The sequence below is a fragment of the Lasioglossum baleicum genome, chromosome 10, assembly GCF_051020765.1.
Source record: "Lasioglossum baleicum chromosome 10, iyLasBale1, whole genome shotgun sequence".
Classification (NCBI taxonomy): Eukaryota; Metazoa; Arthropoda; class Insecta; order Hymenoptera; family Halictidae; genus Lasioglossum; species Lasioglossum baleicum.
In genome coordinates, this window is record NC_134938.1 from 12939695 (window position 1) to 12964236 (window position 24542).

The 24542-nt window shown below is 39.0% G+C and overlaps 5 protein-coding genes across 11 annotated transcripts in view; 2 read left to right on the forward strand and 3 right to left on the reverse strand.

Moving 5' to 3' along the window:
• The first annotated feature begins 443 nt into the window (after positions 1-443).
• Positions 444-2902, forward strand: LOC143213013 (cytoplasmic 60S subunit biogenesis factor ZNF622). Its single transcript, XM_076432437.1, has 3 exons — positions 444-876; positions 1000-1803; positions 1881-2902. Exons 2-3 carry the CDS (start codon positions 1134-1136, stop codon positions 2357-2359), a joined length of 1149 nt encoding a protein of 382 aa, XP_076288552.1. The 5' UTR covers positions 444-876; positions 1000-1133; the 3' UTR covers positions 2360-2902.
• On the reverse strand, positions 2817-5737 carry LOC143213018 (arylalkylamine N-acetyltransferase 1). Its single transcript, XM_076432449.1, has 3 exons — positions 5412-5737; positions 4371-4640; positions 2817-3854 (listed from the first exon to the last, which is right to left on the reverse strand). Exons 1-3 carry the CDS (start codon positions 5622-5624, stop codon positions 3696-3698), a joined length of 642 nt encoding a protein of 213 aa, XP_076288564.1. The 5' UTR covers positions 5625-5737; the 3' UTR covers positions 2817-3695.
• Positions 5738-5936: 199 nt separating this feature from the next.
• Positions 5937-7956, reverse strand: Vha36-1 (V-type proton ATPase subunit Vha36-1). Its single transcript, XM_076432447.1, has 4 exons — positions 7810-7956; positions 7183-7300; positions 6627-7112; positions 5937-6549 (listed from the first exon to the last, which is right to left on the reverse strand). Exons 1-4 carry the CDS (start codon positions 7848-7850, stop codon positions 6457-6459), a joined length of 738 nt encoding a protein of 245 aa, XP_076288562.1. The 5' UTR covers positions 7851-7956; the 3' UTR covers positions 5937-6456.
• A 121-nt stretch (positions 7957-8077) lies between these two features.
• Positions 8078-10617, reverse strand: Alkb (alpha-ketoglutarate-dependent dioxygenase AlkB). Its single transcript, XM_076432438.1, has 3 exons — positions 10459-10617; positions 10297-10396; positions 8078-10236 (listed from the first exon to the last, which is right to left on the reverse strand). The coding sequence occupies exons 1-3, from the start codon at positions 10549-10551 to the stop codon at positions 9506-9508; spliced, it is 924 nt and encodes a 307-aa protein (XP_076288553.1). The 5' UTR covers positions 10552-10617; the 3' UTR covers positions 8078-9505.
• A 996-nt stretch (positions 10618-11613) lies between these two features.
• Positions 11614-24542, forward strand: part of Atf3 (Activating transcription factor 3) — a 39305-nt gene continuing 26376 nt past the window's right edge. Inside the window, exons 1-2 of one of the 7 annotated variants that reach the window (XM_076432440.1) lie at positions 12899-13009; positions 13078-13298. The gene's annotated coding sequence lies outside the window, so the exon portion shown is untranslated. Of the gene's footprint in view, positions 11880-12880; positions 13299-24542 lie in introns of those variants that run through there. The other 6 variants (XM_076432441.1, XM_076432443.1, XM_076432442.1 and 3 more) reach the window with 6 other exon arrangements.

Here is a 24542-nt window from a genome sequence, read left to right on the forward strand (position 1 = left end):
GCAAAAGCGACATTGGAATTGTTTGTTTCACCTGTAAAACGATATTCGGCATGCGGTACATCAGTGCGACAGTGCTGCCACAAAGGCACATTCGGCCGATTCGTGCCGACCTGATGCCGACCTCATGCCCATGTCCAAACTCTGGTCCTACGGTCGACACTAGCTCGGCATATGCGCGCACAGGAGGTCGACCAAATTTAGATTTTTGGTTGGCTGGGTATATACTACATATACTGTATACATTGTTCATCTACATCTGCATATGCTCTAAATTAATATAATATGAAATCTCAAAAGGTACATTTTGAAAGAATATGTAAATGTTTAAACAATTTACAAAATTCGCGGGAATACTTTTTTGGTACTTTTTTCAAACTTGTTTTTTAAAACATAAAAAATTATGTAAATTATGTATTACATTGGGACGTAAGAATAAATGGAAGAATAAATGGAATAAATTTCAAACGATCTAATTAGCTCGCGTATCAAAAAAGAGAAAATCTAGTAACATGGCGGCCTAATCGAAGATCGTAGTCTATGTTTAAATAACAGTGATAAAAAATAAGAGGCAAAAGCTTTCTTGCTTGCTGATAACTGCCAAGTTAATAAAACTACCCAATAAATGTCACATCATTACGATTACTCATGCAATCCTGTAATTATGCGTGCACCGTTCGTCATCAATCTCCAATACATGTAGATGGACCATGAATTTCTTCAAGTTGCCGCTAATTGAATACATACACAAGTCCTGATGATCCAGAAAAAATGAGTTGTACTTCTCAACTATCAAGAGACTAATATTACACGTTTTTAGTGGCTCTGGTGCAAGATCAGACAGCACCATTGTGATATTTGTAACGGTATTGCGAAGACGTTAGTATAACCGCAATGTCAGCGTAGAAAGTAAATGCGCACGTGCTTCGTGTTTAAGTGTACATATATCGACATTAAACGTAATTGTTAGTAAATCCCGATATTATTTCCGTTTGTTTCCAGTATGACGAGATCTTACCGTACGCTCTATAAATAATTGTATCGATTGTTATCGCGCGCGAGAAGCGAATCCTCTGTTGATGTTCATTGTTAAGTTGTATTTATAAAAACAAAAAAACTATCGGTGAACGTTGAAAATGACTTCACCGTTCACCTGCATTACGTGTCGTGTGGCTTTCCGAGATTTGGAGGTGCAACGGCAGCATTACAAATCGGACTGGCACAGGTACAATTTGAAAAGGAAAGTGGCGGAGCTGCCTCCGGTCACCGTAGAAGAATTCCAGAAAAGAGTGATCGCGCAGAGGAACAAGGATGACCAAGAGAGGAGCGAAGAGTCGATGAACTGTAAGGTATGCAGGAAAAACTTTAACACAAAGAACCAGTATGAGAATCATCTGTTGTCGAAGAAGCACAAGGAGAAGTACGCAAAACAGAGCAGCATAGAAGCTTTGGACGAAGATACGGACGATACAACTTCTCCTGATCCTACATTGAAGAAGGATGTTCAGAAAGAAGGTTCCAGCCGTAGCGGCAAGCGACCAGCGGAGGAAATGGAAATAGATTCTGATATAGAATCTGTAGACTCGGACGAATGGCTGGAAGATACGGAGAATCCGATACAAAATAACGATTGCTTGTTCTGTGATCATCATAGTAGATCTTTGGTAAAGAATTTGAAACACATGACCGTTGTGCATTCGTTCTTCATACCGGATCCCGAGTATTGCGTAGATATTAAAGGGTTGCTTACCTATCTTGGGGAAAAGATATTTGCCGGGTTCATGTGCATTTGGTGCAACGAGACTGGTGAGAAACTTGGAGCTTTTATTTCTTTAATAGTTTTATTCCGTATCATATTATTAATATGCTTGCAAAATTTACAGGAAAAAACTTCCAAAGCGTGGAAGCTGTTAGAGCACACATGGTGGACAAAGGACACTGCAGAGTGCTACACGAGGGGGACGCGCTCGCTGAATACGCAGAGTTTTACGACTACTCGTCCAGTTACCCGGATGCAGAAAACGGCGATACGGATGCAGAAGTTGAAATACCGGAGTTAGATGACAGTGATTACCAATTGGTCTTGCCATCTGGAAATGTTATCGGCCATAGATCCCTAATGAGATATTATAAGCAAAACTTAAACCCGAACAGAGCGGTCGCAGTGCCGAAGAAAGAGAAATTACGGAAAGTACTGTTACAATATAGAGCACTCGGGTGGACAGAGACACAGAAAGATATTGCTATTAAGAAAGCCAGGGATATAAAATACATGCAAAGAATACAGGCTAAGTACTCCACACAGTTGCAGTTTAAGGCGAACAAATTGCAAAGATACTTTAGACCCCAAGTAAACTTCTAGATATCCTTAGAATATGTATAAATATTGTTGCAAGACTGCATTCCTCTTGAACATTAGAATTTTTATGCAGAACAAATTGTTAGGCGTGCTTATTGCGTTGCATATTTATACATTTATCGCTGAAATAAACTTGTACTTATTTAATTGAAATCTGCACTTTAATATTTGTTAGTTATGTGACCACGCTGCGGATTTTTGCATACAAAAGAAGAGAATAAGATCAAAGCTTTCAGGAAATTTAAAAATTGGTTTGTACTTCAATTCTACAATTCTCGGTCAGTAAAATCGAAGTCCGCAGTTCGGTTACGATTATTGGGCTGAGTCACAAGTTCAAGAGAATTTACTATTAAAATCATCGCCATTACACTGAGCAATAGCTATTATATCTTTCCGTGACTCATCCCAGTATTGTTGCACCGTCTAGAGTCAAAAGGATATACACGTTACAAGCCGTCAGTCATTATAAACTGTAATATTTATTTGGCGGATATTCTTACAAAATAACTTGTAATATATTTTCGTAACACGTGATATCAACAAAAATATTCCTTGTCATTTTTTTTAGTTTATACTCATAATGGACCCGTTATCCATAATTCCTGAAACCATGAGCTAAATCGCTTGATTTTCGATAAATGGTCACACACGGATCCAAAAACCATTGGATCCCACGATGACTGTAAAAAAATTCGTACACGAACATCCGAGAATCTTCGTGGGCTCGTGTACTGCGTACGTATACAATATACTTTCAATTTTTCCATCGGCAAACTTGTAGGATGTACTTTGGAGACTCAACAAATCGTCAAACTATAACATTTGACACGCACGATTTTCGTTTTCCATCGCGTTCGACGACTATATAGAAACACAGAAACGTTGATTTCGATATTATCTTGTGAACCAGAGCAGCCGGCACCGCACAGTCCGTTTCGAACGAACAGAATGCGGAAGAAAAGTTCAGCGAACGATACTCTAAACATAGATCCTCTTACTGTTTCGTTTCAATATATTTTTTTTGTCTTGTCGTCAGTTTTCTTGCTTTTCCATTTGCAACACATCGTTGGGAAATATAGAGAGGGGGCAGATACCAGTGCCTCGAATTTTTAATACTCTCTACGCAAGACACGCGGTCCCACCTCCCGTTGTTAAATATACAATTACGTCGGAAAACTTTAGACGTCTTTCAAACGAACATATACACATTAGAGAGCTGTTATTGTCGTGTAACGATACATATAGTTTTACTCTACGGTTTTGTAAGATTTTTCTGGTTAGCGAAGATCTGTCGAATAATGTCGAACATTCTCGTTTAATCTGCTTTCTCCTTTATCGTTTAATTCAACACTTTTACCATCAGCTTCAGAGCTTGATGGGGCGGAGCCGGTCTCATGGACTCGTCCATCTCTGTGTACGGGATATCAGCCTCCACCTGAAATCCGTGTTTCAAGCATACCTTCTGAGAAAACATCCCGGTGGCGTCCGCTTTGAACACCTGCAAAACACATCGACAGACTGTGAGGACCTTAGCCCAAAAAATTCGCCGGTTTCTGAACATTTACATACACTTGGAATTACACCACGTGCAAAAGTACCTCCCGAGAAAGGAACGAGTGCATTGCATATAATTACATCTTGGTAAACGAACATTCATCCCATGCAATTACAATCGAAGAACATGCTGAAACAAAAACAGAATGTGAATTCGAGCATTCGTTTCCCTCGGGGTACTGGATCTTCACTTTCGCTTCGGAGTATAGAATTGCATTGTTAGTTTAAGAGATTGTGCTGTGTGAAAACACCACATCAATTTTATTGGAAATCGTAGTCGCGAGGATGTGTGACGTAAAATTAGAACATGATGGCGATAGATTGTTCGTAAAGGTCGTCGAGCACCGTTTTAGGGTGGGCAAAGTGATTGTCCACTGAACTTAAACACATGCATCTGACATTTAGACATTAACTTCGACATATCATCGAGGCTCTCGCGTCAATCAATGGCTACCGTTACCTTGAATCCAGCGTTTCTCGCGGTCTTTATACTGTCCCCCATCAGAACGTTCGCCAGACCCCTACCACGGAATTTCTCGTCTACGCTGAGGATGCGGCATTCGAACAATTCGTCGACATTGTACTTGGCAAATAGGTCAACCTTCTCGTTCACCTTGTAGAGCAGCCCGAATATTATTTTGAACTTCTCGTCGTTCAATTCGGCGAGCCGACGCTCGGCCTCCTCGCGCTCCCCCTTCTTCAAGATACCGTTCAAGGCCATGCCTGCTATCTAATTAGGTGATGGGAATGTTCAGTAATAACAGGAACCATATTTGTTGGAAGTTAAAAGTGGGGTAGAGTCCTACCCCAAATTATTTTTGAACAACCCCTTCGAGAAGTAGTGAAGAACACTTGTTGCATCAAAATATGTTTGGAGCAAAAGTTGTTGGATATTAATCGGTACATACAATGTTATAATTAGACCGCGGATTTTATGCACTTATGACAAAAATAGGCACGTACAATTTAAAACAGATGAGGTATTGAAAAGGTTTAAGGCCACCAGTGTATTAGTTTCACCTTAATAAGATAATTAAAAGAAGAATGAAATTTTTATTTGACTCCTGTATCTTGCAATCAATGCAAACATTTTTTCATTTGATAAAGATCCGCAGTCTAGTTATAATTGTTGAATTCCGAGTATATAAAAACAGTATTAAAGGTATAGTATGTGGGGTGAAAAAGTGATAATTGCCGAGGCGATAAACTCAAGGTCAAATTCTAGTAATTATAATAACGTAAATGAAAGAATTCGATGACAGTCCGAGCTATTACGAAATGAAGTTCGAGGTGGATATCTACCCCACGTGTAGCTTATTGTTAGTACCAAGAGGGTGTAGTACAAAGCGCGTATCTTCAAGGTCAAGGAAAGTGTTTACTTTTGTTGACGAGGAGGTTACACAGGAACTATAAGATCGACAAAAAGAGTACACGGGGAAAAAGTAGGAGAATTACAGTGTTTAACATATAAGACGGTTCTGGCTGGTTCGATTCGACTCACCGTTCCGTTCTGGTCCACCAGCATCCTCGAGTATCCCTGCTTTAAAGTAAGCAGACAGTGTCTCTCGAGCTCAAACTGGCTCTCACCCTTATCGCAGAGTCCCACCGCGTGGTTCAGTGGTTCGTCAGCGAAAAAGTTCCATTTCAAATGATTGATCGCCTCCTCGAAGCGATTTTCCGGGACTTCGACGACCGTTAAATGATCCGATGACATCTTTGGGGTGGACACGGCACGAATTTTCCGCGCACTGAAAGGATTTTCCACGCGCGCACCACCCTTAGTAGGGAGAGCTCATATGGGAAAAGGTCCATATATTGATTGACCCAGTTCAAGAAATTTACTGGCTACAATGATTATGCATCGTCCTTAATTATTCTTAACGCGAAACGCGCGTGTCAGAAAGCGTCTATAGCCGTCGGCAGGAACCTGACAGACCGACGGCCGTCCAATCGACCAATTAATATCTAATTGTTTAATAGTACAATATAGTACAACAGGAACAGGGAAGAATAAGAAAGCTGAACGTGAATGTATATGTACATGTTTATTATTCGTAAATTCTTACTAAATTAACTGATTCTATAACCGTCTATAATATCTGCCAGAAATGGTACTCATTCCACGATTTCCTTATCAATATATCAACAATGCGAATAGTTTGAATGTGTTTAGACACAATGGGAGTTTTAACAAGCCAGTGACGCGTGATCCACAGCAAATGTTAACATCTCTCAATTGTTGCACAGTAATAGAGTCTAGGATACATTACATTGTAATCGATAAATGTTAACGATGCTGTATAGGACCATCGCATTGTCCGTTACAGTTCGACAACGTAAATCTTGCTTACGAAAGGTTAATCACGATTTTGTGTTTGTGTAATACAGCACTGTATTCTGAAATTAGTATCGTCTGGGAATCTTCGCAAAGGGGGATAAATTGCATTATCATGCTTCACTCGATTCACGCTTCGCGCATTCATTCAGAGTCGAATCATACCTTTCTCTTAATACTTCAGTGTGTCAAAACAAGCTATGTACAGTGTTTAGAATAAAATATCATCGTCTCCCTCGTCAAGCATGTTGGGAGTTTCTGTGTCTATCTCGTATTGCTTCCTCTCTGCTCTAACGCTCTCAAACTGGAAGAGAATTTAATTAATGTAATCGATTTCGCGTCGAGAATTGAGAATCTCTGTTTACAGAAATCAGACGTTACCTTGGCTTTCGCTATTTTCTTCTTGTCTTGGATCTTCTTTAACCGGTAGAACTCTTCTCTCTCCAATTCGTCCAGCTCGGAGATGATGTAGGCAAGAGTTCTTTCGATTCTCGGAATGATAACATGCTCGATAGCGTTAACACGACGGTTCGTGATTTTAATCACCTCGTCCAAGGTGACGAAACTTGTCTGCAGAGACGCTAGTTCCACTAGCAGCTTCACCGCTCTTTGATAATTCTTTTTCAACTTGGCTAGTTGCTGACCACCTCGGGCCAAACCTGCCAACTCGTAAGTATCCGTGCCGTCCTGATACGATTCAAATACTGGAAGATTAACACCGGCCACGTTATCTTTCTTAGAACGAATTTTGATTTGTGCTTTTGTCACATTCTGTAGAACTACTTGATTAAAGTCTCCAGTTGTGAATTTCGCTTCGGCCAGCGAGAATGCAGCCTCTTTCATTACTTCTCCCATAAGAGTTTTGGTCTGAACAGAATAACCAAACATTATAATCTCAAACATTACAGTCAAAAAGAATTAGAAGCAGAAGTTGTACCTCAATGATTTTGCCCAAAATCATCCTGAAACGCATTTGCAATGCGTCTGCTTTCTTCTTTAGTAGACCATGTCCCTTTGTTGCTCCCTGGAGTCGGGCTTTCATTAACATTTGCGCTCTGAAAGAAACATATATCGATGAAAATGTAGTTCTAACTTATTACTGCTTATGTTGTAATAAATTAGGTGGTAGCAATTTAAAACAGTGCAAAGATTAGAAGGCTTTAGGAGTGTTAATATATTATTTTCATTAAATAAAAATTACGAGTGAAAAATATAAGTTTAAATATATTTAGCTTCTGTGTATTGCGATTGATGTAGAAACTTTTTATTTTGCATACAGATCCGGAGTTTATATATGTGTATAAGGAACTCCGAAATTTTAATTAGGCAACGGTAAGCCGATGTCACGATTTATAACAATGTGATATCGACGATGATAGAGTGGCGGGCTCAAACATGATGTCGGAATGTTTAAAACTCAGTGACATAGGGTTACACCCATCTAGCGACGGATGAGGAGTCACGAGTGATCGAACGAAAAATAAAAATCCATGCGAAATAAATGAACAGTACGATAGGTAAAAGAAAGAGGAGGGTCTCGGTAATGTTTAAGTGAAATACTTACCCCCGGGAAGGGAAAATCGGAAGTTTATCCTTTCCAGACATAGCTACGAGATCTATCAAGCAGACAGGAATGAGATTGATCAGCTGACTCGCGGGACCGGAAGTTTCAGGCTAAACGCAGTTTATGCGAAACGAAGCGCGCGATTTGAACAACGGAAATTACACGCGGCCATTTAAAATTATTCATGACTGACAGTCGTTTTTTTAGTGCGATAAACATAATTTTTTGTTGTTTTTTATACGGAGGAGATCGATTTACAGAGTGTCCGAATTAATTAGACGACAAAATGTATCAAAATTAACGTTACTCGATCAATATTCTAGCGTCTAAATTCGAAATATACAGTACATATTTATGTATTGAACACAGAATAATGTACGATGAGCGTGAAAATCGTCCGACCGGCAATGGTAGAAAACATAGAAACTATTATTCGTTCGAGGAAATGATAGAATCTTTCGTGCAAAGATTAAAAAAAGAGGATCGTTGTTTCTTCATTAGCGACAACAAATCGGCAGACACGATTAGGATTGATGTGTGCGCTGTCAATCCACATAATTCGCGTAGAAGTTGCTTGCGTGCAGGAATATTAACGAGAGCTTGCGAAGATATTCTTATGAGAATGAATATTAATATCCTGTAACGCGATTGGTTTGTATACATATTATTCGTTATGCAATACGGAACTACGTAGACAGAAGTGCAAAGATAATAAAAATTTTCTTATAGGTAGATACATTTTGAATAAACCATGTCTAATTTGAAAGGAAATATGATTCATATACCAGACATTTCGAAGGATTTTATTCTTAACAAGGCAGTCCGAGATGCTACCAATATTTTACTTAAGCCGTACATGCCTATGCTCTTAGAACTGAATTCGTCTTCGATTCATTCTGAGAATAAGTATCAAGCTGTACACGATTTCGCTCAGAAATGTGTACTGAATTCGCAAGACTTTTTATTGAAAATGGCAGCGATTGCATGGAACTTTTTAAACGTTCTCTCGGAAGACGATAAACTCTGGACCATGAAACGTACCAACAGTGAAATCTAAAGTTTTATTAAACTATTATTAATAGAGAAGTATATATATATATATATATATTGTATTTTTGATAGTGCAGCTTCTACTGCCCATGTGAATTGACAGTTCATATGCTGGAAGAAATGAATATTTAAGGTCAATGTAATTAATATAAGTATTTTTAATAAAACTGTACAAGGAAATCTCGAATGTTTAGACTACTGTACAAGGAAATATTGTACATTTCGCCTGTTTTCTCGATAAATGTCCCAAATATCTGGTCTTTCATTATGCCGATATCACATCCGATAACAAAACATCTTTATTTTTCATTATTTTTATGGGACTTTGACCAACATATTCGTCGCATTTTCCTAATGAAAATGATACCGAATATGATATAATTCCGATGATATTTACTTATGTAATGAGCGATGAAAGTTTATATAATTGGAATTATATCATATTTGGTATCATTTTCATTAAAAAAATGCCACGAATGTGATGGTCAAAGTCTCATAAAAAAAATAATGAAAAATAAAGAAGTTTTGTTATTGGATTAGTTACGTTTACGTCCTACGTTTGGCAGTAGTCGAAGAATAGTATCCCCTGGCCGGACTCTTGTTTTGAACAATTATCAAGAAAATACTGTACAAGGAAATGTTGAATTCACGGCAAAGTTGATTGTCCAGGCGTCAACACCTGTCTTACATTCATATTTATTCTAGCCTCGGAAATGTAAGCTTTCGCGTACTTCCAATCACTGGGGAGCCATTTACAACATTGTTCCCTATTGTCGTTTATTTCCTCTTGGTCCCACGGTGTAGAAATTTCCGGTAAAATTTTTGGTACTCCGTGGTACCTCAAACGCGATTCTCCAGACATGATTACTATGTCTCCGCTCCTTAAAAGTATAGAGTGAGCTGCGTCCTCTTCTCTGAGTCCTCCGATTAAAAATATTGCCGTTTGACCAAAACTGATAGAAAACAAGGGCGCGCCGACGTTAACTTCAGAATGATCTGTATGGCCCGCCAGAGTCGAATTCATTCTATAGTAATTGATAATCGCTGCTTCTGCCTTGAAGTCCATAAAATTCAAAGTTTTCGCTAAAAACGAGGTCAACGACGATAACTCGCTAGGCATTTCTGTTTTTGACGTTTCAGAGTATAATTTAGTGTCCCAATTATGGTGATAGCCCAATGTTGCCCAACGTAATCTCGGTAACAAGTCTCTAGACCTGTTGCTGGCGAGACACACGTCCCACCAGGCATCATTGTCACCCAGAACATCGTGCGCGTCTAAATTTAATTTATTCGGTCTCCTCGAGTAATCTTTCAAGCATTTTATGATCCAATATCGTTGACCATCGGGGGTAAACGGATTCTTTATAAAGACGAGTCCTGATAACATAAACAAAATATAGAATGATCAATACTTTCCTGCGATATCGACATACATACCTGGAATATTAAAAAATTCATAGACTTGCCAGTCGTTCACCGGTCTCAGTCCTAACTCGTGTCCAGATTGTTCATTGAAGAACTTCCCTTTAAGGATAACCTAGAAAATCGAGAGAATTTAGAAATTCGGAATACGTTCAAATATTATAATTTATGACATACTTTGTTGTTATTGCGATCGTTTAAATCGATCACATCTTTCAGATCGGGCGGCGGGTTCCGACTTTTGTAATATTTAAAGCTATCTCGGAACATTGCTGTGCGCGATGGGCGCCGCCATCTTGTCGTCTAGTTTGCTCGAGCGATCCCAGACGTCACTGGGATCTCTGTCAAACGATTCAGGATTCAGGAAGGTAATTCGAAAGTAGATTTTAACTGAGATCAACTGAGATTCCTATGCGAGATATGTACGACTAAATGCCTCGGATGTTTGGAGAAGAATGTCATTTCAACCGGGTTGCAGACGATCGTAAGTATCGATCCCGATGTCATTAACCACGACCAGCATCGTCTGGCCTTTGCCGTACATGCAGAGAAAAATCGAAGAAACATATCACAGTAGTGCGTCGGGCGTCGATCGCTCAAGCCGATACACACTAATTCAGTAAGCAATCGAAGATGAATCTACAATGCGACATAGTGACTAAGAACGAGGAGAAATATTCGAGCGGACACGTGTGTACGTCGCACCGTGCCATTACGATTATTCGATTCGCTTACGATTAGCATAAATATCATCATCGTCGTCCGCGAACATTAATACCGAGATACGTATCGAAAAAGTACGGGGATTCAATTAGCTTCTTTCTACAGGCTGGCTGGCCCGTACGCACACGGTAATGGACTGTGACTAATTTTAGAGCGTAATTTTCGCATAATAACACTGCCGGGAAATCTATGATTTCATAGAGCCGAAGAGAGGCACGCCGGCCGACTTCAAGGCTTTTCGAAAGCTCCGAGCGAATTAATAGCGCGCACCGCGTTAATAATCGTCCATTACCATCGCTTCTATTCTCCATAAATTCCATCCATCCACCCACCCACCCTGCGGCGCGATTTACTGTTCACCTGTAGTAAGAATACGGACCAGCCTCGATCCAGTTCTTGGATCTCGCATGAAATGTCATGTTCGGCGCCCCTTTTACTTAGAGCATACAATCGCGTTCGTAACCTTCGTATGCCCAGATAAACTCCCTCGCGCCTAATCAGTCTTAGCTCCCCTTCGGGGACTGCGTAAACAGCCTCCATATTCAGTTCTGAGGGCTCGCGTGTTAGGTTCGTTAGCGTCTCCTTCCCCTAAAATCGTTCAAATCTGTCGAATAGAATCCCTCAATTGTTTAGTTTAAAGATTCGGGAAACAATTGCCGTCAGTGAAAGACATGGAGACATAACCTTGATATTTTCAAATCTGAGAATCCCTCGATTTGGATTAACTTTAAACGTTCGTGAAACAGTCCTCGCAAGATGATAGACGAGAGCGAACGCAAGAATGTTCAAATGTGCGAAGCTCGGGTTGTTATTTGAAGCACGAGACATCTTTCACCGTATCGTCACGACCCAGCAATGCTGCAAGAGAGGGAAAGGTACAGAAATCGAGCCGTAGGTAGCAAGCATAGAGAGCATGCTGCAGAATGCCGGTAAATACATTAACCCTCACCATGCTAGGTTACTTTCGGGACATCCCCTATATTTACAGTATCAGGCGAGTGACCGTTTCAAAATTTATTAATTCGTTCTACTACATTGTGTTCTGTACCATTTGCATTTTATTTATGAATTTTTTAAAACACACTTTTGAAGGTATTTCTTGTATGTAGATTGTAGTAGTTCAAGAAATTGTAGGCTTCCGGTAGGAAAATGTTAAATCATATGTTCGCAACTTCAAGAATTGAATGTACTTATACGAAGCTTGTAGATATTGTCAACAAGAATGAACAACTACAATTTGGAAATGTCCATCTGGCCATCTACAGGGTGTACAAATTAATTAGTGACCTTGTGCTGATAAATTTATTATCCACTTACAAACAACCGAAACATGCCGAAACCTCGAAAATAATTTCCATCAATTTATCTCGCAAATGGCTGACGAGCCGAAAAGTTAGAATTTTAAACAAACTCGCTATTGGCCAATTGCGGGGGTCACGAATTAATTCGTACACCTAAACGCATCATCACGTGTTAACTTCACCAGCTGTAATGATTCTAACACACGGAGCAGAAACCGCGTTGACAGCGATGTTTAGAGCACCGAGGCATGCTTGCAGCGATAAAGTTAAAGATTTTCCGAGTGGGTGAAGTGATTGAAGCATTTCGTTCAATAATCGTAGGATGGGTCTGTGTGGACCCGGCGTCGTTCTACCATGTCGTTAGACAGTGTTAAACAGTGCTGTCGAGGATAGAACGTATTCTTTCTGACAGTTTCATGTCAACAAATGTCGTGCCCGCCGAGTCGCGCCCAGCCGCGAGCCAGACCTGCATCGGAGGCACTCGCATCGTATTCGCGAGATCGGCCAATCGCGTGGCTCGGTCACGACACGGTTGGCCAATCAGTGAACGGCTCGGTGACGACCGTTGCTAAAAATAGTCTGTATATATCTAGGCCGGTCGCGACCGCGAATTATCCACAGTCGTGCGCCGGCAGCCGACGGGGAAGGACGGTGTGATCCGTATCCGGGAGAGACACGCTGTGTTGTTGTTCGCACTGGAAAAGGTAGGAACACGCAACGAAAACAACCATCGTGCCTCTTCTCTACGCACGTGATAAAACTCCTTTTGTAGGTCGGCAAAGCACTACTATTCTCGTAATGTAGGGTGTTGTTCTGTGTCTCGTGGCTGGCGTATAGTTTCGGGATTCCCGCGGCGAATTATCGTAGTGACATTTGGTTCCTCAGATCGATTTTCGTAGATGTGGTGACCTTCAGCCGTGCTTCCAGGATCAAAATTCGCTATGAAGTGAGCCGCTTCACCTTGCGCCTCATTTTCTATCCTGGATAATTACGGTGAGCTAGACTTTATGTGATTCGAACTAGTTAAAACAAAAATCAACCACCTTGTACAAACGTTACGTTTCATTTTCTATCGAGGAGTTTGTATTCGTTCAGTGGCCTGTAGTAACATTAGTGGAAGTTTAAATGCACATGGTTGCGGTTGTTATTGAGCTGGTGATCTTGAACGTAGATTAATTAACTCTTCGGGACATGACTGGGAAATAAATAGTGAAAACCTTCAAACTTAAGAATATCATAATAACATTGCCGTCTTGTTAAAATGGCCAGCAGTCGAAATCAATTTTTATGTAATTTCTGTTCCTCGCAATCGATGCACGAGATTTTTATTTTCGTTTGATTTTGATCCGCAGTTTAATGTATAAAGAACCAGTACACATTGGTAAATATTTTGTACCGGTACAGTTCGTAGAACAGAAGTAGCATAAACCAGGGCACACGAATTAAACTCTCTTTTGTTCAGGCTAATTTCACAGTAATTTATCCGCCGACGTTGAATATAGATCACGTGTGTTTATCGGTTTCCTCAAAACTTGTCCCTCCTCGTGCGTAACGATATTGTTTATCGTAGTCGGTTTACAGGTCCCGTTGATTTTCATAATAAATCGGCTCGTCGCGATTCGAAAGTGGTGTTTTAATGATCGAAAGTTAATGGGACGCACGGGTACAGGTGTCGAAGTAATTGTCAGGCAATCATCTAACGTTAAACACCGCGAAGATCGAGTTCGCAACAATTCAAGGTCGCGCGTCCACCGAGCGAAGCTTTATTACGAACATGTTGCATTATTACGGCAAGAGTCGAGAGAAGAATATGTTAAATGCGACGTTTACTCCGCGACGTGGATACGTTATCGTCGCCTCTCGATTTTTACCTATTTCTCTTTCTTCTTTTTTTCCCCCCTTTTTCCGCGATTTTTTGTTCAGTCGCTCATTAACACACGGCTGTTTTCTTCGACGCACTAACAGAACGGTAATAATCGGCGACCGTTTCTTTACGTACGATCGTGCAGATATCGTGGCGAAACATGTGTTTCCATGAAGTTGATCGTAATGTTTACTATCGGCTCGCGCGATACCGGAGCCACACCAAAAGCGCCGGGGAATATTTGTGTTTATGGTCGGCGCGGCTAGGGAAATTGCAGTTTCCCTTTCGCTGTGCTCGAAACGGGGCTGGCTTCATTTGAAGTAAAATGTGGACTGTGGATGGAAATGTGGGATATTTCTAAATTCACCCTTGTAGTATATTAATAATAGTATTTTAAATATAAATTACAACAAACTTTGAGAGAGCTATATTTAATATAATCAGTAAACAAAATTGTTTAAAACAAGTAGCAGTCAAGGAACTGACCCCTCTGAAGTACATTTCTAGTAAAACACTTAAAATAATAGGAAGTTGTTGGAAATAAAGTTGAGAATTAATTCGAAGTGGAAAGGGTTAAATTACACCAGCTTCTGTCGCGATCTAGTAAGATATATTGGAACTAGTAACAGAAATACTTTTTTATCTAAATAACATAGCATTTATTTCTTATTTATTTTAATGATATTTTTAATATTTGTAATTATTCGAAGCAGTTCTTTTCTTATTTTGAATAGATACCATTTTTCCCAGCACTGGTTGGAAGATTTTCCGTCGAATATTCCAGGCTATTTTTAATTGGTAGAAACACTTTTCAGACCTTGATCGAGACGCACATTTTCTAATTTCACGGGAAAAAAATGTCACTCGAGACCGTCAGTATATGCATCGGGCATTTGTCAACGACTGATGACACCTGAGGATGCACTCGTAATAATGTGCGATTAGTGTCACGGAGAATATCCGAGGTGTGTAGTAGGGAACCTTAAATATAGCAAAACAGAACATTGGCAACATTGTCACGATTCTAGCGAGGACTATATAGCATCCTCACACGGTACCAATGCTCCTCATTGCACAATGCCTCGGTTTAACTGAACATTTGAATCGGATTCTCGGTGCTGTTTCGACTCCTCTAGCTTATTATTAACTACTTTTCTGTCTGAAACAGATTTTACACAATCATGCAAACAATTTTTATCATTGTTCATATGGGTGTCTATCGTATTTGCAATCTTCTAATCTAAGATATTTCAATTCAATCTTTGCGTGATTCTTCATTTTTCTAATTAATTGTGTACTACTCAATTAATTTTACATTTTTACATGCATAATTCTACAGTTTTACATTCTTTGCACAAGTTACATCAATTTGAAAAATAAATATGTAATTGAAACATTTCAGTCTCAGCCATAGTCGCCAGATTAAGTATCCCCACTCTACCTTCCCCTTCCACGACGCTATTCTCCACGCTTCCAGTCACGTGATGATAACTTTTCCCCTCAACTCGTGCTCCTTCCCCTCATCTGGCGAATCTGGTCTTACTCCTGCTGTAAGTAACTTCATTTTCATCTAAATTTTAAAATACATATTATGGAAGAGTTAAAAAATGGTTAGATTATAACAAGACTGCAGATTTCAATGCAAAATAAAAATTGTCTGAATAAGTGAATAAATTCTCGTTTAATCTGTTCACTTGTTTGAAATTGCACTTATCTTTGTCATAAGTGCACGAAGGTCCGCAGTTTCATTATAACAAATCGTTGCCCGGAGAAAAGTCAAAGTTGCAAACTAACTCATACATTTCAATTGCCCGCCGACGAGTAAAAACGTATAATTACGTAGGACTAATTACCGTATTCGATAGCAACAAATATGCACTGCAGTAGTTCCCATGAATGCAATCGGCACGATGAATATTTTAAGCCGGCACAAGGAAAAATGATTTTCTCAGTATGTAATATCTTTCTCGCGTCTACTCGAACGAAAGTATAATGTTTACATTGGCATGTAAAGTGGAGTTAAGTAGGATCACGAATAACCGTAATCATAAAACCGCATATTACGGCGGTTTAAACGCAGCGTTGCGTTTATTATGGACGACTCTGTGTTTATACTGGAAATGCGTGCCCGTACGCGAGCATGTTTGCATGGTGGAAACAAATTTGCCGGGATACATTGTTCGACGATACATCATTTTTATCCGGACGCGCGAGATTATAAAAGAAAACACGAAATAATCCGATGCGAATCGCGACAACGTGTAACCGCTGCGGATTTTCTGCATTTATGTAAAACCGACATAACATTTTTCGAATTTTAAGATATTATTTTCTGCTTGTTGCACTTATTAAGATACACAAAGCTGAAGGAGTCTTTTTTTGTAATTATGATCTCTCGTTAGCTTCTGCAGTAATGAGCTGTACAGGCTGTCTCAAAATTCCTTCAACATCCGGAAATGGGTTCCTAAGATCATTTGAAGCAACATTTTCCTTTGCAAAAATGGCGTCCGCGGCTTCGTTAAGGAGTTATTAACGAAAAACACGGACCAATCACCGAGCGACCTAGACGCGTGTTGGCACAGTCCTGGTTTTTCGTTATTAACTGCTTAACAAAGCCGCGGACGCCATTCTTGCAAAGGAAAATGTCCTTTTAAATGATCTCAAGAACCTCCCTATAATGAATACAAATAAAAATGTGCAATCATAATTTTCATTGCGATTTTATTCGATGTACAAATTAGTTGATGGCTCTCCGTAAATTTGTTGTGTTCACCTCACAATTAACTCCACCAACAAATTTAAATATAAAAGCATCGCGAATGAATTTGTACAGTTAACATACAGTTTGTTTTGTTAAGTAGTCTTTTGTGAATTAGAATCTTCCAAGACGATGAGCTCTATAATGATTTAATACAAATCAAAATGTGTAATCATAATTTTCATTGCGATTTTATTCGATGTACAAATTAGTTGATGGCTCTCCTGTTGTGTTCACCTCACAATTAACTCCACCAACAAATTTAAATATAAAAGCATCGCGAATGAATTTGTACGCTTAACATGAAGTTTGTTTTGTTAAGTAGTCTTTTGTTAATTAGAATCTTTTAAGACGATGAGCTCCGTAATGAATCTGTAAACCGAGCGGCGCGGGTCTCACCACCGAAGATTTAAATGTTTACTTTCGTTGGTAAACTTCCTCCACTTACATAACAATAATCTTATCTTTGCCATTCGCTATTCATACCAGAGCTGATCCAGCCGAGGTGCAACAGGCTGGACGTGATAATTAGTTGCATAGTCGGCGCGCCGTTTCATAGATCAGAATTTTTCGAGAATATCGAGGCCACGTTTTCTTTTCAATTTGCACTTTGATGCAATTTCCAATCTTTTTGCCACATTCAAGGCCCCAGCAATTCACCTACGGTCGATGAAATTTATGCGAGAACATTGTGCTGTTTAATGAAGAATATAGTGAGTAAAGAAAACATCGATCACAGTGAACCATTTATAAAACTTGATTGTTTTTAATAAGCTTTTAGTCTAACTTGTGAACTTGTCGATTATAGGGTCCTCCCTCCAAATTTCAATGACCTTGAAACATGCTGTCAAGGTCACCGTTCTGAACAACATTTTCCTTTAAAGCTATTGTCAAAAAACTACAACTTGTAAATTCATAGATTTTTAATCCAAACCCAGTTTGTATCACACCTTATATGTATAGAACCTTAGATAAAAATTAATCCATATGGATGGACCAAACGACTTCAATTTCCCTGTAAAGCTAGAAGAATTAGTTTAAAAAATGACGTCTAATAAATATGTTGAAAAAATGCATTTGGTCGGAATTGTGTAAAACAATAGTAAAAATTGATTTTTACGACTTTTCTAGCTGGGCCAATAACGTTTTCGTTATTTAAAAGATTTGTTTGGTCAACTCGTATAAATTATATACGCTCTGAAAATTTTAGTGAAATCGGTTAATTGGTTTCCGAGTTATAAACGATCAAAAATGGTAAAAATTGCAATTTTTCAAGATTTTCGGCCTTTTACCACTCTTGATCGATCATAACTCGTAAACCAATTAATCAATTTCAATAAAATTTTCAGAGCATACACATATATAATATATACGAATTGACCAAACGCATCTTTCAAATTTTCGTTTCACGTGTGATCGGTTTTGCTCCTAACTGTATACACATAACATATAAATTAACGCTAAATTAAGTTGTGCGTTAACGGTACTTCGAAACAATCTTTCCGTGGAATTGATAAAGAAAAAATAGTCGACGAGGACGATAATTGGCTACAGTTTGTGTGCGCAAACATTGAGGTTCAGGCGCGAGGGAGGAAGAGAGGTGTTCGATGAAAGCGAGATACAAAGGTGGAGAGGCGAAAGGTGTATTTCCTCTAGTTGCAATATTTGGCGACCTTCGGAGTTATGGAAATGTGCACGCTATCTGACACACGTGTGCAGATCCTGTATGGGCGAGTTTCGAAGCTGTCGACGATCTAAGAATTAAATGTCAGTAAGGTCATGGTCGCGAAGGAGCAAAGGAATCTCTCTGCCGCGAATTCAGTCTGCGTCGACGTTAACTAATGGGAGCCATTACGATAATGTACGCGGATGCCTTCGGAAATATATTAATCCCTTCATCGGCTCTGTGGATCAGAAATCGTTCGGTTGCCGTCGAATTCTTCGGCAGAATCAATTTCCAATTTTTCATATCTTTTTGCTGTTTTCACCTGGTTCAATCTTATAAAAAAATAATCGTCAAGATAATATGTTATCTTATTTGGCTATATCCCTCTTGAAGTAATTACATGTCGGTTTATTTGAACAGTCAATTAATTTTCCTTTTTAAATTATTTGATCTTTCATTTGATCAAATAATTACTATTCGCCAAAATTTCTTTCGTAGAAAAACAATTTTAAAATGCAGCTAAACTTGAATAATTGATTGGTATAACCTCTCCTTGAGGTGAAGTTATTTATTATTTTATTTGAGCAGTGCGATTGAAACAAAATAGTATTCGAAAATAATTCATTTGATTTAAACAATCAAATGAAAACAAATGCTGCATGTTATTTGTAGAATTCAAATGATCCATTATTTCAAATGATTATTTCTTACCTTATTTCAAATGGAATGTGCTCAATGACATTATTTCCCATAAAATGTTCTTCGACTGTTTTTTACCGAATAACGCTAACAAAAGAGTTGGTCGTAATTAAATTTACCGCGGTCAAGGAAAAACGCGTCGCATATAAAAGCTCTCGCGGGTGATTTATTGCCGAGGGGGGCTCATGCTCGCCCGTGCTCGTTCATGGCTCGCTGTTTCGCTCGCTCGTTCGCACGTCCATACGGCTCGCCTTCTTCCACACAACTGATTACAAAGTCGAGAGATGATATAACTGGATTTGCAAGTTGTCACGGTGAAAGAGTGAGAGGTAGCTGGGAAAAAAGGGAGCTAGTGGGGGAGGCCATTATTGTTCAAGGGCGGCAATGTATGTACCGATTGAATTTAAAATGCTAATAATTTAACGCAAAGAAATGGCGAATAGGAGAGAGAGGGAATCGGTTCGCCTCGCAGAATAGCATCAATGGATCACAATGGACCCGTTGGAGGGTTAATAAAAAAAAATGCAAATTATGAAAAATGGAAACGTAAATTTAATCAACTTAGGAACTCATTACCAGACTGCAGATTTTAGAAGGTTAAATTTAAAATTGGGGGAGAATAATATTCAAAATATATTCAAGGGAGAAAATACACATTATTTTTGATTTATTAAAATTATTTAAGGAAGAAATAACACTATTGGACTTTTATTTCTTGCAATATGAAATAGTTGGTAGTGGGGATTGTGCTTGTAGAGAATTTAATGTTATTACTAAATTTTCTATAAAATTAATTCTTTCTAAACAATTTATAGATTATTTATTGTCAAGGAAAATACTGTACTCCCGACTCTTTTAAATTTTATTAATATTTCTTACTATAATATTCATTGCCAATATTAATATTTCTTATTATAATATACATTGCCAATATTAATATTCCTTATTACCAGACTGTGGATCTTTATGCATTGAAGGCTTATGAAAATCTTCAAAAAAGAATAGAATATCAAATTCGACAGACTATTGTAGAATGTTTATTTGTTTTGGATCTACAAAAGCTGTTTCAATTAAAAATAGAATTTTATTTGATTCCACTTTCTTAAAATTTGTCTATAAAAATTGGAAAATGCATAAACATCCGCAGTCTACTAATTACAATATTAATTTCTAAAAAAATTAATGAAAACTGAACTGCATGAATTCTGAAATACATAAGAAAATGATTCATCTCATCCTCCCAAGATATTTTCGGGGTTCATTTCTCCTAAAAAGATTCCACAAATTGAAACGATTGTTCAAAAGATTACTCGCAGTCACGAAACAGTTTCGGTGCGTGCGGTGCTCGCATTTCCCCGAACGATCGGCGTCTTCGTTTTCGAGCTGAAACGATTACCCACTTAACCAGTTAAAGATCGAAAACGCGTCCGTCGCGATCTATCGACGCGTGGATCGTTCGTTCAGCCCCGGTTGTCTCGCGTTTCGCACGCGATTTGCGAATCTCCGTGGGACACGACACGCGTGCTTCTCGGATGTCGGGCCGGGTCGGGTGTCCCAGCTCGATCTGTGTTTGGTCGGAGACCCAAATCGCAGAGAAATTTCGCGGAACCATCGAGTAAATCCGCGGGACGAGCCAACACACGAAAGTTTCGGATCGCCGCTCCGTGCCGGGCACGTGCGCGATCGACGCGTCGGAACTACACGTGTTGCGTAACTAACACGTCGTCGGGGATTGCACGAATTTTCGATACTCGCCGCGATAGCATGGTCAAGATGCAGCTCTAGAGACTTGAGTGGATATGGGGTTAGATAATGTTATACCACTTCGTCATTCTGTAATTTACGTGCTAAAAAAATAGGAAAATTTAGAAGTATAGAGCAACGACATTTTTTAGCTGGGCCAATAACGAAAATTTAAAAGATGTGTTTGGTCAACTTGTATAAATTATGTACGCTCCGAAAAAATAATTGAAATTGGTTCATTGGTTTACGAGTTATAATCGATCAAAGGTAGTAAACGGCCAAAAATTTTGAAAAATTGCAATTTTTACCACTTTCGATCGATTATAACTCGTAAACCAATTAACCAATTTCAATGAAATTTTCGGAGCGTATATAATTTATACGAATTGACCAAACACATCTTTTAAATTTTCATTATTGTCAATTACACCAATTTAGAATGGAAATATTCTAGACCGGAAGAAATGTTTAATTTTCAAGTTAAAATATCTCGGAGCGCAAAGGGTTAACTTTAACAAAATTTATATTTTTGATAGAGAAAGAATTGTTTTTTTTAGAGATTGATGGTATAGATATTGGATAAACTGCATATGTTGGAAGACCCACAGTTTATTTATCATTCTTGCTTCTATTATAAAAACCACCGTTGTCTTCCTCTACAAGATCACTTGAAGCAACTGTTTCCTTTGCGAAACTGTTCTCCGGGGCTTCGTTCGCAATTTATCAATGAAAAACACGGACCAATCAACCGAGGGGCGGGACCTGCCACCGAGGCGGAGCTCGTAAGTAGTACGCCCGCTCTGATTGGTCCGCGTTTTTCTAAAATTTATCTAAAATGTTACTTAGTATCCCCTAAGAAAATCCTTTGTTTTCACAGCATTCTTACATGCGAGAAAACATGTTAGGTTCAATTGATTAGGCGTACAGGGTTGCACAGCCCCTAATTTTCTTCTCGACTGTACCGAACATAAGTGTCGTGAACATGGTCGATCGTATAAACTGCGTTAAAGCTGTCAGTGCTGTATCGTTCACGAGAACCATAACCAAGGGCGAAGTAGGTTTCCCCGAAAATCAAGATGGTCGTCGAAAGACCCGATTAACGCCTGTTTTACGATTACGGGCCGACTCCGCAAATTCTCGCCCCTCCCCCCCCTCCTCCCGCAGACACAGTGGGGTAACTAATAATTCCCTGAACCAGCCTGAAATTATTATTAGAGATATCAGAACTATGCCAACGGTATTCGCGATCTAGTCGCTGTCACGATGGCAATTTAAAGAAGCTGTACACACGGTTCTACGGCCGTTCTTAGCTCGTGGCGAACACTTCGACTTCCCTTTGATCTTCTAAAGTGACACAGATTTGTTGCTGCCCGTCCGCGATAAGTTACGAGCACAATATTGTGCATCGTTGGCCTCAGCTGATTCCCGCTTGAATTTATGCCTTTTAACGGACGAGTGCTTCCATGTTCCAATCGAACCCGAGATTCGTAAAAATCGCCTAGGATTTAAGGGATGGCCTTGTAATTTTGTTCAAGGTCAGTCCAGCAACTCGTTGCAACTAGCTATGTATTTGCTGTACGAAAAAAATGTTCAAACAAATGTTGCTGCCATCTACATTCCGTTAGGTTGTTTTTTCACCGAGGTATGAAGGTCACCTTCAGGTTTTTTTAACGGAACGACCCGTACTTTTTCCCGAATTCGGACGAAGCGCGAAATTCCGCGTGGAAAAGTGTTGTAACAAGTGGGGGTTAAAAATTAATAATTCCCAGGATATTAATTAAAATAAAATATATATAAAAAAAACTTTAAAAACCACGCCTACGTTAAAATGCACTGAAAAGGAGAAAATAATCTTTTTCCTGGTTCTCCCAAAAATTTATATTATAAATGTAAATCAAATCATGACATTAGTGACTATGAAAATAAAAGCGTGGAGCGCCCACGAAGATTACGTCAATATAGTTGAGTGCTCCACGCTCTTTTATTCTTATAGTCACTCATGATTTTATTTAAATTTATGTCAAATTTTTTGGAGAGAACCAGGAAAAGAATTATTTTCTCCTTTTCAGTGCATTTTAATATAAGCGTGGTTTTCAAGAAGTTTTTTTTTATATATATTTTATTTTCTACTTTTTTTTTGCATATCTTGTAATCGATTTTAATTACCACTTCAACCAAGATCTTTCGTAAAAGGGAAAATATTGTGTCATGACTAGATAATTTATTATCCCGTTTTTATAGCCAATAAATAAATATCCTATTCAATTTGGATATTACAATGGGAAGAGGTTAGGTTAGGTTAGTTAGGTTAGATTACGCTCCGAAAATTTCATTGAAATTGGTTAATTGGTTTGCGAGTTATAATCGATCAAAAGAGGTGAAAGGCCAGAAATCTTGAAAAATTGTAATTTTTACCACTTTCAATGAAATTTTCGGAGTGTATATGTATAATGTATACAAATTGACCAAACACACGTTTTAAATCTTGTATGGCGTGAAATATTGTCATCGGAAGAGGTTTGCAATTCGATTACAAGATTTGACGCGTGCAACAACAACAACACGGCAAGCTAACGTGGTAAAAAATTGGATATGTTGTCAATATTATTTTGAAAATGTGCCAGACACTCGGTCACCCGGCAGACGTTCAATCAAGTTTGCGGAATGCAGCGACGGTGACAACGCGGAGAAACTCTCGCGGAGAATCATTCTGACGCGAGACACCGAGCGAAAGGAATTTTTCTGTTCGCCAGTGATTCGAAGAATCTCTGTCGATCTTTCTACGCGTAGAAGATCCTGAACAAAGAGGTGTTCGAGTGTCGTACAAATAAAGACATATATGTATATTCGTCTATATTATCCGGCCGAAAACACCTCCGGGTTTCGATATCTCACTTGTTCCGAGGCCTCGCGGGCTCTCCGGCAATTTCGTATTCGAAAGTTACCATTCTGCTCGCCTACGTTCGTTTCTCAGGACACGAATTTGCGCCCGTATGCCGCGACCGATTCCCCAAGAAGGGAGAACACCATGCGGGTTCGGGAGACATCAATCTCCATTAATTGTTCTTTCCTAACTGCTTCTTCGAAAGACTGTCGCTGGGGCAGTCTAGAAACGGCCTGCTCGAGGATACTCGGCTGTTCCAGCGATCTGCGTCGTCTAAACAGTGGAAAAGATCTGTGCATAATATTTGTCACTCTATTATTGCAAGGTGTACTTACGCCCCAAGGTGTAAATTATAATAATTCGGTGACAATATATACTTTATTTAATTTAGTTATCTCTTAGTGAAACTTACACTGGTGTATTCGTGGAATTTTTCTGATTAAAACGAGCCCAAACACGACCCAATTCGGAGCATATAATTCATGATAGCGTAGAATCTCGATTATTCGAACCGATTAGGCGAGCTGTACTGTATCGTGGATGAAACGGGTAAATATGAACGGAATTGGGTCGTGTTTGGACTCGTTTTAATCAGAAAAATGCCACGAATATCCCAGTAAAGG